Source organism: Ursus maritimus, unplaced genomic scaffold (genome assembly GCF_017311325.1).
Source record: "Ursus maritimus isolate PB19 unplaced genomic scaffold, ASM1731132v1 scaffold_32, whole genome shotgun sequence".
Lineage (NCBI taxonomy): Eukaryota > Metazoa > Chordata > Mammalia > Carnivora > Ursidae > Ursus > Ursus maritimus.
This window is the reverse complement of record NW_024425786.1, coordinates 11,320,072-11,334,283: the sequence shown is the minus strand read 5'-3', so window position 1 is coordinate 11,334,283 and position 14,212 is coordinate 11,320,072. Positions and strand designations below refer to the sequence as shown.

General features: G+C 57.2%; 1 protein-coding gene across 1 annotated transcript in view; it reads right to left on the bottom strand.

Annotated features, from left to right (window-relative positions):
• FBLIM1 (filamin binding LIM protein 1) overlaps positions 1–13,875 on the bottom strand; it is a 20,093-nt gene extending 6,218 nt beyond the window's left edge. Inside the window, exons 1-6 of the mRNA XM_040645823.1 lie at positions 13,812–13,875; positions 9,676–9,732; positions 8,969–9,238; positions 3,982–4,151; positions 3,337–3,454; positions 1,536–1,705 (exon numbers count right to left, since the gene is read on the bottom strand). Coding sequence (XP_040501757.1) covers positions 1,536–1,705; positions 3,337–3,454; positions 3,982–4,151; positions 8,969–9,218 — 708 coding nt within the window. The 5' untranslated portion in view covers positions 9,219–9,238; positions 9,676–9,732; positions 13,812–13,875. The remainder of the gene's footprint in view (positions 1–1,535; positions 1,706–3,336; positions 3,455–3,981; positions 4,152–8,968; positions 9,239–9,675; positions 9,733–13,811) is intronic.
• Positions 13,876–14,212: the final 337 nt, after the last annotated feature.

The window sequence follows — 14,212 nt, the reverse complement described above, 5'->3', positions numbered from 1 at the left end:
CCCGCTGTCATTTGATGGGATCAGAGGGATGGGGTGGGGTCCTTGCTGCTCCCACGGTGCCTCACTGGCTGCGGTAGTGTCTTGAGACTGTCATCAGATTGTCTGGATTTTACTAGATAGGCCTCCAAATAGTCTAACCCTTGGAATCGGTACTTTTCGAACTGCAGTGTGTGTATCAGAATCACAGACAGACTTGTTAAAAACGCAACTGCCAGGTGCTACCAACTCATGAGAACAAGGCCAGGCCTGGGCACAGCCAGGGGCCGCGTCTGTGATGGGCTGCATGCCACGCGGCATCAGAGAGCAATTCTAACATCGTGGCATCCAGACTAGCTCTCGCGGACTGCACCTGGAACTCACAGGCAACACAGATTCCTGCGAGACTGGGCACTGGAACCTGTGGCTGTCGGTGAGAGAGGCAAGAGCACCGGAGGGCTCCAGAAGCAGATGGGGCTGGGGGAGAATCCCAGCTCCACCACCTTCTGGAGTGTGACGTGTGTGACAGGCTGGGTACATGTCCCCAAGACATGCATGTCCTCATCCCTGGGATCTGTGACTACCTTTAGTGGCAAAAGGGCCTGCAGATATGATTGAGTTCAGTGTCTTTTTTTTTTTTTTTTAAGATTTTTTTATTTATTTGACAGAGAGAGAGACAGACAGCAAGAGAGGAAACACAAGCAGGGGGAGTGGGAGAGGAAGAAGCAAGCTTCCAGCAGAGCAGGCGATGTGGGGCTCGATCCCAGGACTTCCGAGATCAGGCCCTGAGCTGAAGGCAGACGCCCAACGACTGTGCCACCCAGGCGCCCCATGAGTTCAGTGTCTTGACATGGGGAGATGATCCTGGGTGGGTCCTAAGTGCCACCCCAAGTGTCTCCATAAGAGGGAGGCAGAGGGAGATTTGACACAGAAGGAGGAAGTAGGACATGGAAGCAAGATGCCTCCCTGCTGACTTGGAAGGTGGACGAAGGAACCAAGGGACGCAAAGGATGCAAGGGGCGCAGCTTCAGAAGCTGGAAAAGGGAGGCGGCTGGGTGGCTCAGGTGGTTAAGCATCTGCCTTCGGCTCAGGCCATGATCCCAAGGTCCTGGGATCGAGTCCCACATCAGGCTCCCTGCTCAGTGGGGAGCCTGCTTCTCCCTCTGCCTGCCGCTCCCCCTGCTTGTGCTCTCTCTCTCAGACAAACAAATAATAAATAAAATCTTAAAAAAAAAAAAACCTGGAAAAGGTAAGGACACAGATGCTCCCCTAGAGCCTCTGGAGGGGGTGCAGACTTGGACTTCCGGCCTCCAAAACTGTACGAGAGGAAACGTGTGCTGTGTGAAGCCACCAAACTCGTGGTAATTCGTTACAGCAGCCACAGAAAGCTCACACACCTTGGCTGAGCTCCTTCCCCTCTCGGAGCCTCAACTTCCTCATCTGTGAAATGGGTCGCTGGGCCTGCCTCCCAGGATAACTGTGGGCAGTGAAATAACAGGACACCTTCCAAGCGCCCAGCACGGTGCCTGGTGCCGGGAGGCCAGCCGCAGGGGGGTTACCTGGTAGCAGGGTTCGCAGAGGGGCCGCCCGTCCTTCTGGTAGAAGGTCTGCCCGGCCAGCTGGCGGCGGCAGGTGCGGCACGTGAAGCAGTGAGCGTGGTACTGCCTCTTCATGGCTTCCACGGCCAGCTCTCGGGGGGACACGGTCTTGTGGCAGAAGGCACAGACGTCTGGGGTGGAGGAGACGCAGCTTGTCAGCCGCCCGGCCTGGGCCTACCGCACCCAGGCACCACCCAGGACAAGCCTAGAGCACTGGGTCTCTGCCTCCAGCCCCCGGGGGTGCGAGTGTGGCCTCATTTTAGGAGGAGCGGTGAAAAGGAACGTGAACACCTCTGAAAGCCTATGTCAGGGACGCCTGGCTGGTTCCGACAGCGGACAGTGCGACTCTTGATCTCGGGGTTGCGTCTGAGCCCTACCTTTAGTGTAGAGATTACTTAAAAGTAAAATCTTAAAAAAAAAAAAAAAAAGCCGAAATCAAAGGACACAGCATCGGGACGAGTGGGTTGCCATCCGTAAAAATTTGAAGGAGGCTCCACAGTGACACCTTTATACCCAGATGATTCCAAATGTATCAAATATCTTAAGTGTGAGAAAATGAAACCATAAGACTGGAAGAAACCGGAGAAGTATATTATGACTTTGGAGCAGAGAAGGCTTTCGGTGCCTGGCAGGCACTTAGTAGCTGCTAAGTAAATAGTGAACACACAGCGGGGGAGGCGGCGGGCAGTCATGCCTCAGACGCCGCTGGTGGGGATGCAGCTCGGGAGGACCCCAGAGGCCAACGCGCCAAAAAGATCAAAGTTATAAATGCACCCGCCCTTTGACCACAGTATTTCCTCTTCTAGAAATTTCTCCCACAAACCTGCACGCGGGCAAAATGACCTACATGCTAGGAGATTCGTCTCAGCCTCAGTGTTGTAGCAAGAAACCACCTATGTGCCCGTCCACGGGCGACTGGCTACGCGCATATGGCAGGGCCCCGATGAGGACGCTATGCAGCTGTGCAAAAGAAGGATGTGGCGCGACCTCTTCGATGTGTGAAGGAAAGAAAGCAAAGCGCGGAAGAGCAGAGAGTCTGCTACAGTTTGTGGGACCGCGGGCCGGGGTGGGGGCAGACACAGGGTCGTACTCACTTGCATAGGCATTGAACATCTCTGAAAGGATATGCAAGACATTAACCACAGGGGCTGCCCACCTGGCAGGAAAGCGGGGGCCACCGGGATGGTGCAAAGGGGAGACTTTTCACTCTACACCTTTCCGTGCTTTTTCTTTTGTCTACGCGAGAACATTAGGTGCTCAAAAAATTAAATAGTGAAAAAATTCAAGGTATTTTGCTATCACAGCACATTTGGCTGATCAATACTTAAATGGATTTCAGTTCGGGGCTCCTGGGTGGCGGGGTCAGTGGAGCGTCGGACTCGTGATTTAGGCTCAAGGTCATGATCTCAGGGTCATGAGACGGAGCCCTGCCTCAGGCTTCACACTCAGGGAGGAGTCTGCTTAAGACTCTCTCTCCCTCTCCCTCTGCCCCTCCCCCACCCTCTCTCCCAAATAAATAAAATCTAAAAAAAACAAAAAACAAAAAAAAACTAGTGTTAAAAAAATGGATTTCAGTTTAAAGGAAAAAGATTAAGGCAATAAACATAAAATTGATGTATAATTATAAGGCCCATCACTGAACCGTGAGCAGCAGGGACAGATGCTGGCAGGCCCTGCTCTCCTAGTTCCCACGTGGAAGCTCATGCTTGTCCAGTGAGGGCCCCTGGGGGCCCCCCAGAAGTTTCCAGCCCTGAGCCCATACCTGTGGATGCCTCTCTCTCGTGGAAGCCAACAGGCTCTTCTGGGGGAGGCGGCAGCTCCTCCTCTGTGGGCCTGGGGAGAATGGGCCGAGGCCGGACCGGAGGTCCCTCCGCCAGGGGCTGTGGGGATACAGGGGGAGGGCAGGACAGGTGTCAGCCAGTGGGGACCCCGCACAGCCCTCTCAGCTCTGCTCCTCCGCTGACGGCACCAAGCACAATCAGCCCCACTGTGCAGAGGAGGAAACCGAGGCACAGAGAAGCAAGGGACCTAGTGTCACTCAGCAGGAAGGTTGACAGCAGTGGCTGGGGCCCAAAGCTACTTCCTCCTACTTCTGAAGAAGCTCCTGGAATTCTTCTTCCCTGGCCTGGAATCCTGCCCGTTTCTACAATGGCGTCTGTTAAGGGCGGAGGATTAAAAATATCTTCTCAGAGCTGAAGGGGGTACCTGAGGGGGAAAAGGCTGCGGCATCCCTCATCCAGGGACCTTGAAAAACAGGACCAACTTTTACCGGCTTGGAAGTTTCGAAGAGGGACAGCCCTCAAGCAGGAGCAATCTCCAGGCTTAAATCCCTCCCCCTCTCCCTCCCTCCCTCCCTGGGGCCCCTGGGGCTCCACTGGGGGTGGGGGAACCAAGGGGTTGGCAGTACCTGGGGTGGGGGTGGAGGCGGGGGCAGGTGCAGCTGCTCTAAGTCTGAAATGAGCGCCGCTCCCATCGAGGCAGGGGGCTCCTCATCAGGGGAGGGCGGTGGAGGTGGGAGGAGGTCCAGATCGGGCAGTGCGTCCTCGCCATCCAAGGTAGGAGGAGGGGGAGAACATCCTGCAACCAAAAGGGGAGAGAGGGTTGGTGTGAGTCTCTGCGGGTGGACAGAAAAGGTGTCCACTTACCCAGAAGGCCATGCGGCATGGGGGCCAAGAGCTCATGTCCAGGGTCCCCCAGACCTGCGGTCCATCTCTGGCTCTGCCACTGACTTGCTGTGTGTCCTTAGGCAAGAGACTTCACCTCTCTGGGTCTGTGTGCTCAGTTGAAACATGGGCATCATTCTTTCTGGGCTGTTGTGAGGAGATGGTACAGGAGATGGCACGTGGCATGGGCTCAGAAAACAGAAGGTGTCAGAACCCCCCATAACAGCCCTCCCCTACCGGGACGCTCGAGGGCCCCAAATCCTTGCTAGAAGGTCCTTGTTGAAATACAAGCGAACTCAACCGCTAAGGCTGTGCAAAGTGGGGCTCCTGGCTCAGCAACAGCAGTGACCGGAAGTCTCGCAGAAATGCGCCTTCTGGGTCTGCCCCTGATCTGGAGAATCGGAACTTGTGTGGTGGGGTCCAGCCACAGAGAGCACAGAAGCCCTCCCAGTGACACTATGCCACCTAAGTGTGGGAACCACCACCCTGGTTAAATAACCGGTCCAGGCAATGACTATCAAGTGTTGAAAGCATCAGGCAACAGGTTGATGGAGAACTTTCTGAAGGAGGGGTCAGGCTGTCACCACCTGAATCCACTGGTTAATAACCCCAGCAGATACCAGGGGGCTTCGGGCTCATGTTACACTGCAGGCAGGTACACCCTTAAATGTTCTTACCAAAGCAAACCCCAAAACATAAACAAGAACCAAACCCAATCTAATCAGGTCTCCAGAATTAACTCTGCTAACAATAAACTTGGAAGAGGGGGTGAGTTGAATGGGGCCCCAAGACAGCAGGGGAAAAATCAGGGACATTCTACAGAAACTGACCCTACTTTTTGCAAAAAGTCAATGGCATGTGAGAGAAAAAGAAAGGAGAAACTTCCCTGGCATTAAGAGACTTTAGAGAAAAACAACCACATACGGTTCATTGTGTGTGTGTTTTGTCCAATAAAGCAGCCACCAGTCCCATGTGGCCAATAAGCACTTGGCACATGGCTGGTCCACACCGAGATGTGCGGGAAGAATCAGGACTGAAAACACAGTGTAAAATATCTCATTGATAGTTTCCATAATTACTGCTGAAATGATCATTTTACTGTATCAGATGGCACAATATACATTATTAAAATTAATATCACTTGGGGCACCTGGGTGGCTCAGTCGGTTAAGCGTCTGCCTTCAGCTCAGGTCATGATCTCAGGGTCCTGGGATCGAGTCCCAGAGTCAGGCTGCACGCTGAGCCTGAGTGTGAAGCCTGCTTAAGATTCTCTCCCTCTGCTCCTTCCCCTACTCATGTTCTCCCTCTCTCTCTCATTAGAAAAAATAAAATAATAATAAATAAAATTTAAAAAAGAACCACCCAACAGCAAACACACGTACATACATAAGAAAAACACCCTGGCATGACACCATTTTCTTGGTTAGTGCAGGAGAGCTTAACTCCTTTCTTTTTTTTTTTTAAGATTTTATTTATTTGAGAGAGACACACAGTGGGAGACAGAACGAATGGGAAGAGGGCAGAGGGAGAAGCAGACTCCCTGGGGCTAGATCCCAGGACCCTGGAATCCTGACCTGAGCGGAAGCCAGACGTTAACCAGGAGAGCTGAACTCCTGCTGGGAAGGCTGAGGTCCACAGAAGGGGAGGGGCCTGGATCCGAGGCCCTCTCGGGGGAGGACAGAGGGAGGAGGGGGGCTGAGGATCACCCAGCTCCTGCCTTAGCCCCAGGCTCTGCTCTCTCCAGGAACAGCTCCCCAGCTCCCCTGGAGGAGGTGACTGGGGGTCAGGAGAGAAGCTGGCCCTGAAAATCCTGTCGGCTGCTGCCACATACAGGGAGAGCGCTATTAATAGTGCCCCAGGGAGAAAGGGCAGGGAGTCTGGTCGGAGTCTGCCCTCCGCTCCCCTCCTATCTCTGGGGCACAAGGTAGGCCAGGCCTCACAAGGTCAGACTGCCTTAGACACCCATGGAAAGCAGACGGAAAGTGCCCCAGGCCCTGCCCCCTGAAGCCCCAGGCTCTGGTCCCATTCCCTGCGGATTCACAGGGGCACCTCTCTGGGCTTCCGGTTTCTTACCCATTCCACAAAGATAATGAGCCCCCTGCCCGTTCTCCCAAGGACTGAGGGACGGTACAGATGGGAGGATTGTTCTAGACCTGTGAGTAAGCCACAGAATCCTCTGGGGGCTTGCTCAGAGGCAGACGGGGGCCCCACCCCCAGAGCTTCTGACTCAGCAGACTTGGGGGAAAGCGCCTGAGAATTTACATTCTTGAAAAGTTCCCAGGTGAAGCTGCCGCTGGTTCTGGTTCGAAGACCACACTTGGAAAACTAGTCTTCCGCTCCCGGAGCTTCAGTTGCTTAAGGCCTTCGGGCTAGAACCACAGCTCCCCAAGCGTGGTCCGCAAACCAGAGCCTCAGCATTACCTGGAAATGTGTAAGAAATGCAAATTCTTCGGCCCCACAGCGGACCTGCTGAATCAGAAACACCCAGGGTGGGGCCGGCTGTGTCGGAACAAGCCCCCTGCTGATGCTAGGCTGCTCCAGTGTGAGAACCTTGCTCCCGCAGAGCTGAAGTGAGTCAGGAACCGGATCACGGAGAGGCAGCAGGAGCGCTCAGGCCTCTCCCAGGACCCTGCCTTCTTCGGTCCTGGCCAGGACAGGCATTCAAGACAGCCGGGGCTGGAGGCCCGCAGGCCGCCGTGCAGAGGGGCCTGAGCTGGACCAGGGTCACGTGGCCAGGAGCAGGAGGAAGAGCAGACTTTTAAAGAGAAGCCAAGAGAAAAACTGACTTCTGAATGCGAGTTGGTGAGGCCGCAGTCAGGGCACGTGAGCATCTGGGGGAGAGCGGGGACCTCTGTCAGGATGAAAGGGCCAAATAAACGTGTGTGGACTCCCGCGGGGACGAGCACTAGCTGGGGTGTCAGAGGCCAGCCTGCCCCAGAGATGGCTCGAAGCAAGTGGCAGGGCCCCGGGGCGCGCTCTGTGCTCTGAGGTCAGACCAGACTCATGACCACGCTGCTCGCCTAGAACTTGTCTCACTCAAGCCAGGCTGAACCCCAAGATGCCCCGGGCTCTGCCCCTGTGCCAAATCGGCCACAAAATGGCGGACCAGCTGACCAGCACGGCTGGGCGCCCCCTCCCAGAGAAGGCCGCTTCTGTTACCACACTCCCGGGATCTTCTGACTGTAACTCCAACAGCCCATGAGAACATCCTGGAAATTCTGGCACTGGGGCATCTATACCATATATCCTGGACTCCCTCTCCTACCCAGAAGGGTCGTCATTTTTTTCCACCGGATCACACGTCCTGCTGTGTGAATTCCGCTCATCGTGGTCCTGGTTCTACATGGAAGCACCGGGAGGAGGCCGTGTTCTTGGGATGTGTGGTTAGAAAGGACAGATCTGTTTACAAGGTCGTGGCGTATGAAGAGGCATGTTACATGCATGTCCATGCACTCCCACGCGTGTACACGGGTGGCCCCTTCTCCTGCCCTCTCCTGGCCCCTCGGAATTGGCAGTTCCTATTGGTCTTCAGGTGGTTTCTGTGGTGATGGATGCACAGGGCTGCCCTAACCCTGCTCGGGGACAGCAGGACACCTGACTCTGCACCCGGGGGGACCTCAGGGGGCTCATCCTTGATGTCTCTGGGCCTCCTTATTCCACCTGGTGTCCTGTAAGGCGAGCCATCCCCCTGCCCCAGGCCCCTGGGTTGTCCTCCTTCCTTGTTTCTACCCAACCAACAGCTAAGACGCCATGGAGAGAGGTCTCCAAAGCTCACTGTCACCACGGCAGCAGAGCCAAGCACAAGGTAAAGGAAGAGCCATGTGTGAAGTATGTCCATTCTGTGATGGATGCATCACATACATGACCAAATTTCCACTTTCCAGAGGAGGAAACCAAGCAAACAAACATCTTGCCTAAGACCACAGAGCCAGTGAATGGCAGAGCTCGAGAAAGAATAAAACCACCTTTGAGGTCCTTCAACATGCCAGCGTGCCCCATTCATTCCTGCCTCAGGGCCTTTGCACTTGCTTTTCCCACTGGCCAGCTCTATCCTGTCATTCAGGTCTTAGCTGAGGTGAAATGGCACCTCTTTGGGGAAGCCATCCTGACTGCTCCATAAAAAGTGGTACCTCCTGGGGCTCCCTGCTCAGCGAGGGAGTCTGCTTCTCCCTCTACCCCTCCCCCTGCTCATGCTCTCTCTCTCATATAAATAAATAAAATCTTAAAAAAAAAAAAGTTATACCTCCCACCACTTCGCCGTGCTTTGCTCCTGTCCAGCACTTGTGTCTCCCCAACATTATATATTTTTGCCATCTGTTTCCCCCACTAAGATTTCAGTTTCATGCAGGCTGAAAGCCTTGTCTTTCTTTTCATGTCCCCAGCCTCTGGCCCAGAAGAGTAGCAGCAGGTGACACATTTAACACCTTCCACGTGACAGGCGCTGGCCCAAACATATGTACTAATTCCACTAATCCACTGAGGAAGGTACTATCATGACGCCTGTTTTATAGATTAGGAAACAGAGGAACAGAGAGGGCGCATGCTTGCCAACATCACACAGCCAAGCGGAAGAGCCAGGATTCAAACCCAGGCAGGTGGGCTTGAGTCTGCCTGGCACATAGCAGGTGCTCATGAAGGAACGGACGCATGAATGCGCTCGGAGCCTGTCCCTTCCTCCCCACCTCCGTGCTGCCTCTGAGCCAGCCTTGTGCCCGGTGCCCTGCTTCTTACCGCCATTGGCGAGCTGGGGTGGCACAGCCGGCACAGCGGCTGCCGCCCGGGCAGGGGGTGTCCAAAGGCTGGGTCTCCCCGCCGAGCCAGCCCCGGGCGCCTTCACGGTGGCAGGGGCCTCCCAGGGGCGGCCAGGCCGGGCCTCACAAGCTGCCGGCTTCACCTCTTCGGCCACAGCCAGGTTTCGCCGCGGGGGGGCCAGCGTAATAAAGACAGACGAGGCGACCCTCTTCTCGGGCTTCGAGGCCATTGTCTCGGTTCCTGGTGGGGCTGGGGACAGAGTGGGGCTCCAGCTGGGGCAGGGCTCAGGACACAGGGACATGCTCTAGACAGACAGACATCCCCAGGGCACCGAGCCTCCCTCCTGCTAACACGACAGGAGGGGCCACCCCACTGTGCCCCGCCTGGTCCCAGCGGACACAAAGAAGGGGCTGGGGATGTCCTGCGGAGGAGGGCAGGTGTCCACCAGGTGACTCGGCCACACGGAGGTGACCCAGCAGTCCCACCGGCCCGCCCCCCAACCTGCACACCTGGGGAAGCAAAGGGCAGCCCTGCCCCGCTCACCTCACAAATGATTAATTTTGCTCATCTGAGAAGTGTGAGGAAGGAGCCGCTCCTCCAGGTCCCCACCCCCCAGGGCAGCTGACTGCTGGTCCCAGCCCAGGGCCCGGCCTGCCGCGGGGCCACACCCCAGGTCCCTCCCTCACCTGGGATCCACTTCTCCTGGGAAGGCCGAAGTCCCCGGGGGGTCCAAACTGGCTGTGCTGTGGGAGGGAAACAGCGTGACCCGTCAGAGCCTTAGGGTTGGGTTCCAGGAGGCAGAGGGGACAGAACAATCTCTCTCTGCACCCACCGTCCTAAGCACTTTCTGCCCACTGGCTCCTGAGTCCTCCTGGCCGCTGGGGGAGAGGCACTATGACTATCCTGACAGATGGGGAAACCAAGGCTCAGAGAGGTGAAATCACTTGTTCAAGGTCACACAGCAGCAGAGACGGGATTTGAATCCAGCGGCCATGCTCTTGACCACTTGGCTCTGCCACCCTCTCCCAGCCCAGCCCACCGACGGCATCCCTTTCTCTGTATCCGCCTCCATATCCAATCAAGTCTTGATTCTATTGTCAGAATCTCTCACTCTGTCCCATCTCCAAAACCAGGCTCTGGCTCAGGCACCGGGGTGAGGTAGGGGTGGGAGCCCCAGTGATCTCCAATCCTGCCCTTTCTAGAGCATAAATTTGTCTCTCCTCTACTCAAAAACCTTCCATGGCTCCCTACTACCTTCAAAATGAAGTCCAAATTCCTCTGGCTTCAACTTATTATTTTTCCTTTTTTTAAAAGATTTTATTTTTAGGGGCACCAGGTGGCTCAGTCAGTTCATCGTCTGACTCTTGATCTCGGCTCAGGTCATGATCTCAAGCCTTGAGTTGGGTTCTGTGCTAGGCATGGAGCCTGCTTAAGATTCTCTCTCTCTCTCTCCCCCTCTCCCCCTTCCCCAAGCTCTTTCCCTCACTCTCTAAACAAATAAGGAACAAAAAAGATTTTATTTTGAAATAATCTCTACACCCAACATGGGGCTTGAACCCACAGCCCTGAGATCAAGAGTTGCAGGCTCTTCCGACTCAGCCAGCCAGGCGGCCCTCAACTTCTTTTTTTGACCACCGTGGACCGTTCACCCTTTCTCAGCTTTTTCTCTTACCCGCCTTGGAGTGTTTCCACCCCTACCCCTCACAGGGCGAATGTCAGTTTTTTCTTAGAGGCCCAGCTTTTCCACGAAGCCTCCCCTGATTCCTGACCCCCTCCTGGAGGCAGCTGTCTGCTTCCACAGGGTGATGACAGCCCATCACAGGACATGTTGGCTCCCTGTCACCACGTCTGCCCCTACCTCCCCAAGTGACTACACGTGACTTCAGCGGTGCCCGTAATCTCTGTGACCCAAGCCGTGTCGGCATCCGGACACGGATCTGGGAGCAGGGCAGCATTCCTGATGTCAAGGAGCCCATTTTCCATCCCCCAGGTGGTGCCTGCAAAGAGTAGCCTCCAAGGCCAAGGCTGAGCGGGGGTGGGGGGGGGCGCTCAGGTGGGGGGACAGCAAGTCAACCACATTCAGCCGGGGGTCCTCACTGGGCTCCAAGGGCTTATGCCCACTTTGAGCTGGGTCTAAGCTGGGTCTCTCCCCTTTCTAACTCACTCTCCAGCTAAGCCACCCCGCTCTGGCTCCAAAGGCCAGCCCACAGGTATGCGGGGAGAAGAATAAATAGGGACCCAGTGAGTGAATCTCAAGAAATGGGGCTGGGTGGGTAGGGGCTGAGGGCCCTGAGGGACCCCAGTGGCAGACTTGGAGCCCTAGCGGCCACTCATAGGGCCCCCTCTGTATCTCAAAGTCCACTGAGAGGCCACTTCGGACTCTCATGGTGACTAAGGGAATAACAGTAACGAACACAACCAATGTGCCTCAATCCCTCTCGCATTGGTTTATATGTTTGGTTAAAACGTATAGGTCAGTCTGATTAACAAAATACCTGCTCTGAACAGGAAACAACCTATGAAGCTTAAAAAGTCCTTTCAAAGTGCTTTCCTGCTGTTTCTTGCTCTCTACGCGATGTCTGGCGGTACATATGCTTCCTGACACTGGCGGCCACAGCCACGGGTCATGCAGCACCATATGCTTTGACACTTCCGGGCTTTGGATTTGGTTACAAGTTTAAGAGCCTAATTTTGTAAGCAGTTTTCTGAGATGCCCGTGCAAGAAACGACAGCAATGGCACTTAGTGACCAAGTGTGGGCTGTGTGCCCGGCACCGTGTCATGTGCTCTCTGAGCCCCAAAACGCACCTCGTTTGCGACACAGCCCCTTATGCCCCCACTTTACAGGTGGCTCCAAGCGAGGCCCCGAGAGGGTAAGTGACTTTTCCAGGTGACCTTAGCAGACTTAGCAGACTCAGAATTCTAACTGAGCACCATTTTGACCTGAGTCCTGGTGCGGGGGGTGCGGGGGGTGCGGGGGTGGGGGGTGTCCTTGGACCTGAGACGACACACGTTTCCCTCCCTGGATGGTACGGGACCTCCAAATCCTCAGGCCTGTTCTCACCCCCCCAGAATGGCCCGATCGGGATAGATTTTCTTGTGGTCAGTGCATTCTGGGCTCATCCCCAGAGACTGCTGTGGATGCCTCCTCCGCCCCCCTTCGACCCTGCTCTGACCCCCACTCCACCCCAGCCCACCCCTCCGGGAAGTCAGATCTGTGGGTTTCTCGGAAAACACCCAAGGCAAACGTCCTAGCTCTGAGGCCAGATGTGCACAGCTGGGCAGCTCCACCCCCCACCATCCCTCCCTGTGGTTCCCGCAGGGACTTCTGGCCCCAGGGGAAGGGGCCCCCGCTGGGGATTTTCAAAGCCTGTCAGTCAGGCCCCAGGCTGCTAGGAGAGGGAGCCTTGGCCTCCCTCAGCTCCCACTGCCCCCAGGTCACCCCAGACCAGGGTATGTGTGAGAAACGTCCCTGTGGGGCTACTGGCCAGCCGCACCCAGGGGACCCTCCGCCCCCATCCTTCCTCCCGTAGAGGGGGAATCTGAGACCCAGTTGGGTAAGCGGAGAAAGTGGGAACAAAGGGAAAGAAAGTCATTTCCTGTCAAGAGGAAGGAAGGAGGCTGAGATCCAGGCAGCCACCCACCCAGCCTGGCTTTAGGCTGCAGCCCAGGGCAGGGGACAGGCTGGCGGGCCTCCTGGTAGTACCCCCCTCTTTCCCTTCCTTCCTTACTCCTCCTAACACCCTCCAAAAACTTCTGGAACCACCTGTAATCTTTGTTCTTTGACACTTGGACAAAGCAATCTCTGCTTGGTTCAGAATGACACTTTGCCGGAGGTGGGAATGAGACTGTGCCCACCCCCTGCAGAGGGCCCTGCAGCCTTGGGTAGGGGTGCCCTTTTCCTCTGCCCCACCTCAGGGAAGCCAAGGAAGCACAGAGAGCTGGATTCACGCCCGGCCCCACCTCTTTCCTGCTGGGTGACCAGGAGCAGGTTACTGACCCTCTCTGGGCCTGTTTTTTCCTAAAGTGAGAATTAAAAAGTCTGTCCTGAAAGGCGGTTGGCTGAGAGAATACAAGGAGAGAGAGCTCCAGATCTTGGTACTTGGTGGGTGCAAAGAGAAGGCCAGCTGGTTATCCAGCCCCTGATGGGGAGGAGCCCCCAGGGGCCCAGCTGGTTTGGGGGGCCTGGGAGGACCCGACTTGGCTTCCGTCATCAAGAGCAGGAATCTGGGCGCTGCCCGGGCGCTTCCCGGGGTACCCAGAGCAGGGCTGGGGGAGGATCCACGCCAAGATGCCCCACGGCACACCCCTTCCCAGCCCCGACGGGGATTTGAGGCCCAGAGAGGGGCGGCCCTGGGCCCCCCCCCCTTCCCCTCGCCTGACCCGGGCTGGGTGAAGGGGCCCGGAGCTTCCCGGAGCTCCGGAAACCCGGCGCCCTCCCGCAAGCAGCCCAGCCGGGCGGCTGGCCGGGTCACTGTGGGGCGCCGCCGGGGACTTTAATTCGATCCATGTGCGGGACGCTGTCCTCTTTGTGCGGGAGCTTCCGCCCTGCCCACCTCTTCCCCCGGCGCCCCGCTCCGGGGCAGGGACACCAGCCCTCCCCCCGCTCCGGGGACAGAGACCTGGGGCCGGGAGCCTAGGCGGCACCCCCGCCCCCCGCGGGCCCCCTGCAGGAGAGCCGGGGGCTGGGGTCCCGGCCGGGGGGGCGGGGTGGGCTCCGGCCCGGGGCTGCCCTTGCTGTCACCTGTGTGCGGCCGGGGCAGGGGCGGAAGGACGGCCGCCCCCTGCCCCCCCCCCAGCCCCGCGCCCAGCACCCCGCTTACCTGCGTCGCCCGCGCCCCCAGCGGCTCCGGTCCGACGCCCGAGCGAGCAGAGCCGGGAGCTGCGCGGCGCCTCCCGCCCTCCGCCCTCCCCGCCCCCTCGGCTCCCTCCGCCCCGCCGCCCCGGCCGCCTTACCATAAAAGGTGAAGCTTAGGGGGAGGGGGCCCGGGATTCCCGCCGGCGGAAGCGGCCCCTACTCCCCCCCCCACCTGCCCGGCCGCGCCCCGCGCCGCCCCCGCCGCCCGCCCTTTGTTCCCTCGACCACTCCTCCCTTCCCCTGGGCCTGGGCCTGGGGTGGGAGGCCTCCCCCGCTGCCCACCCCCGAGGCCTTTGTGCGCCCTGCCTGGTGCTTCCTCTCCTCCTTCCCTGGGTCACCTGGGTTGGTGGCCCCACCTGCCCTGTC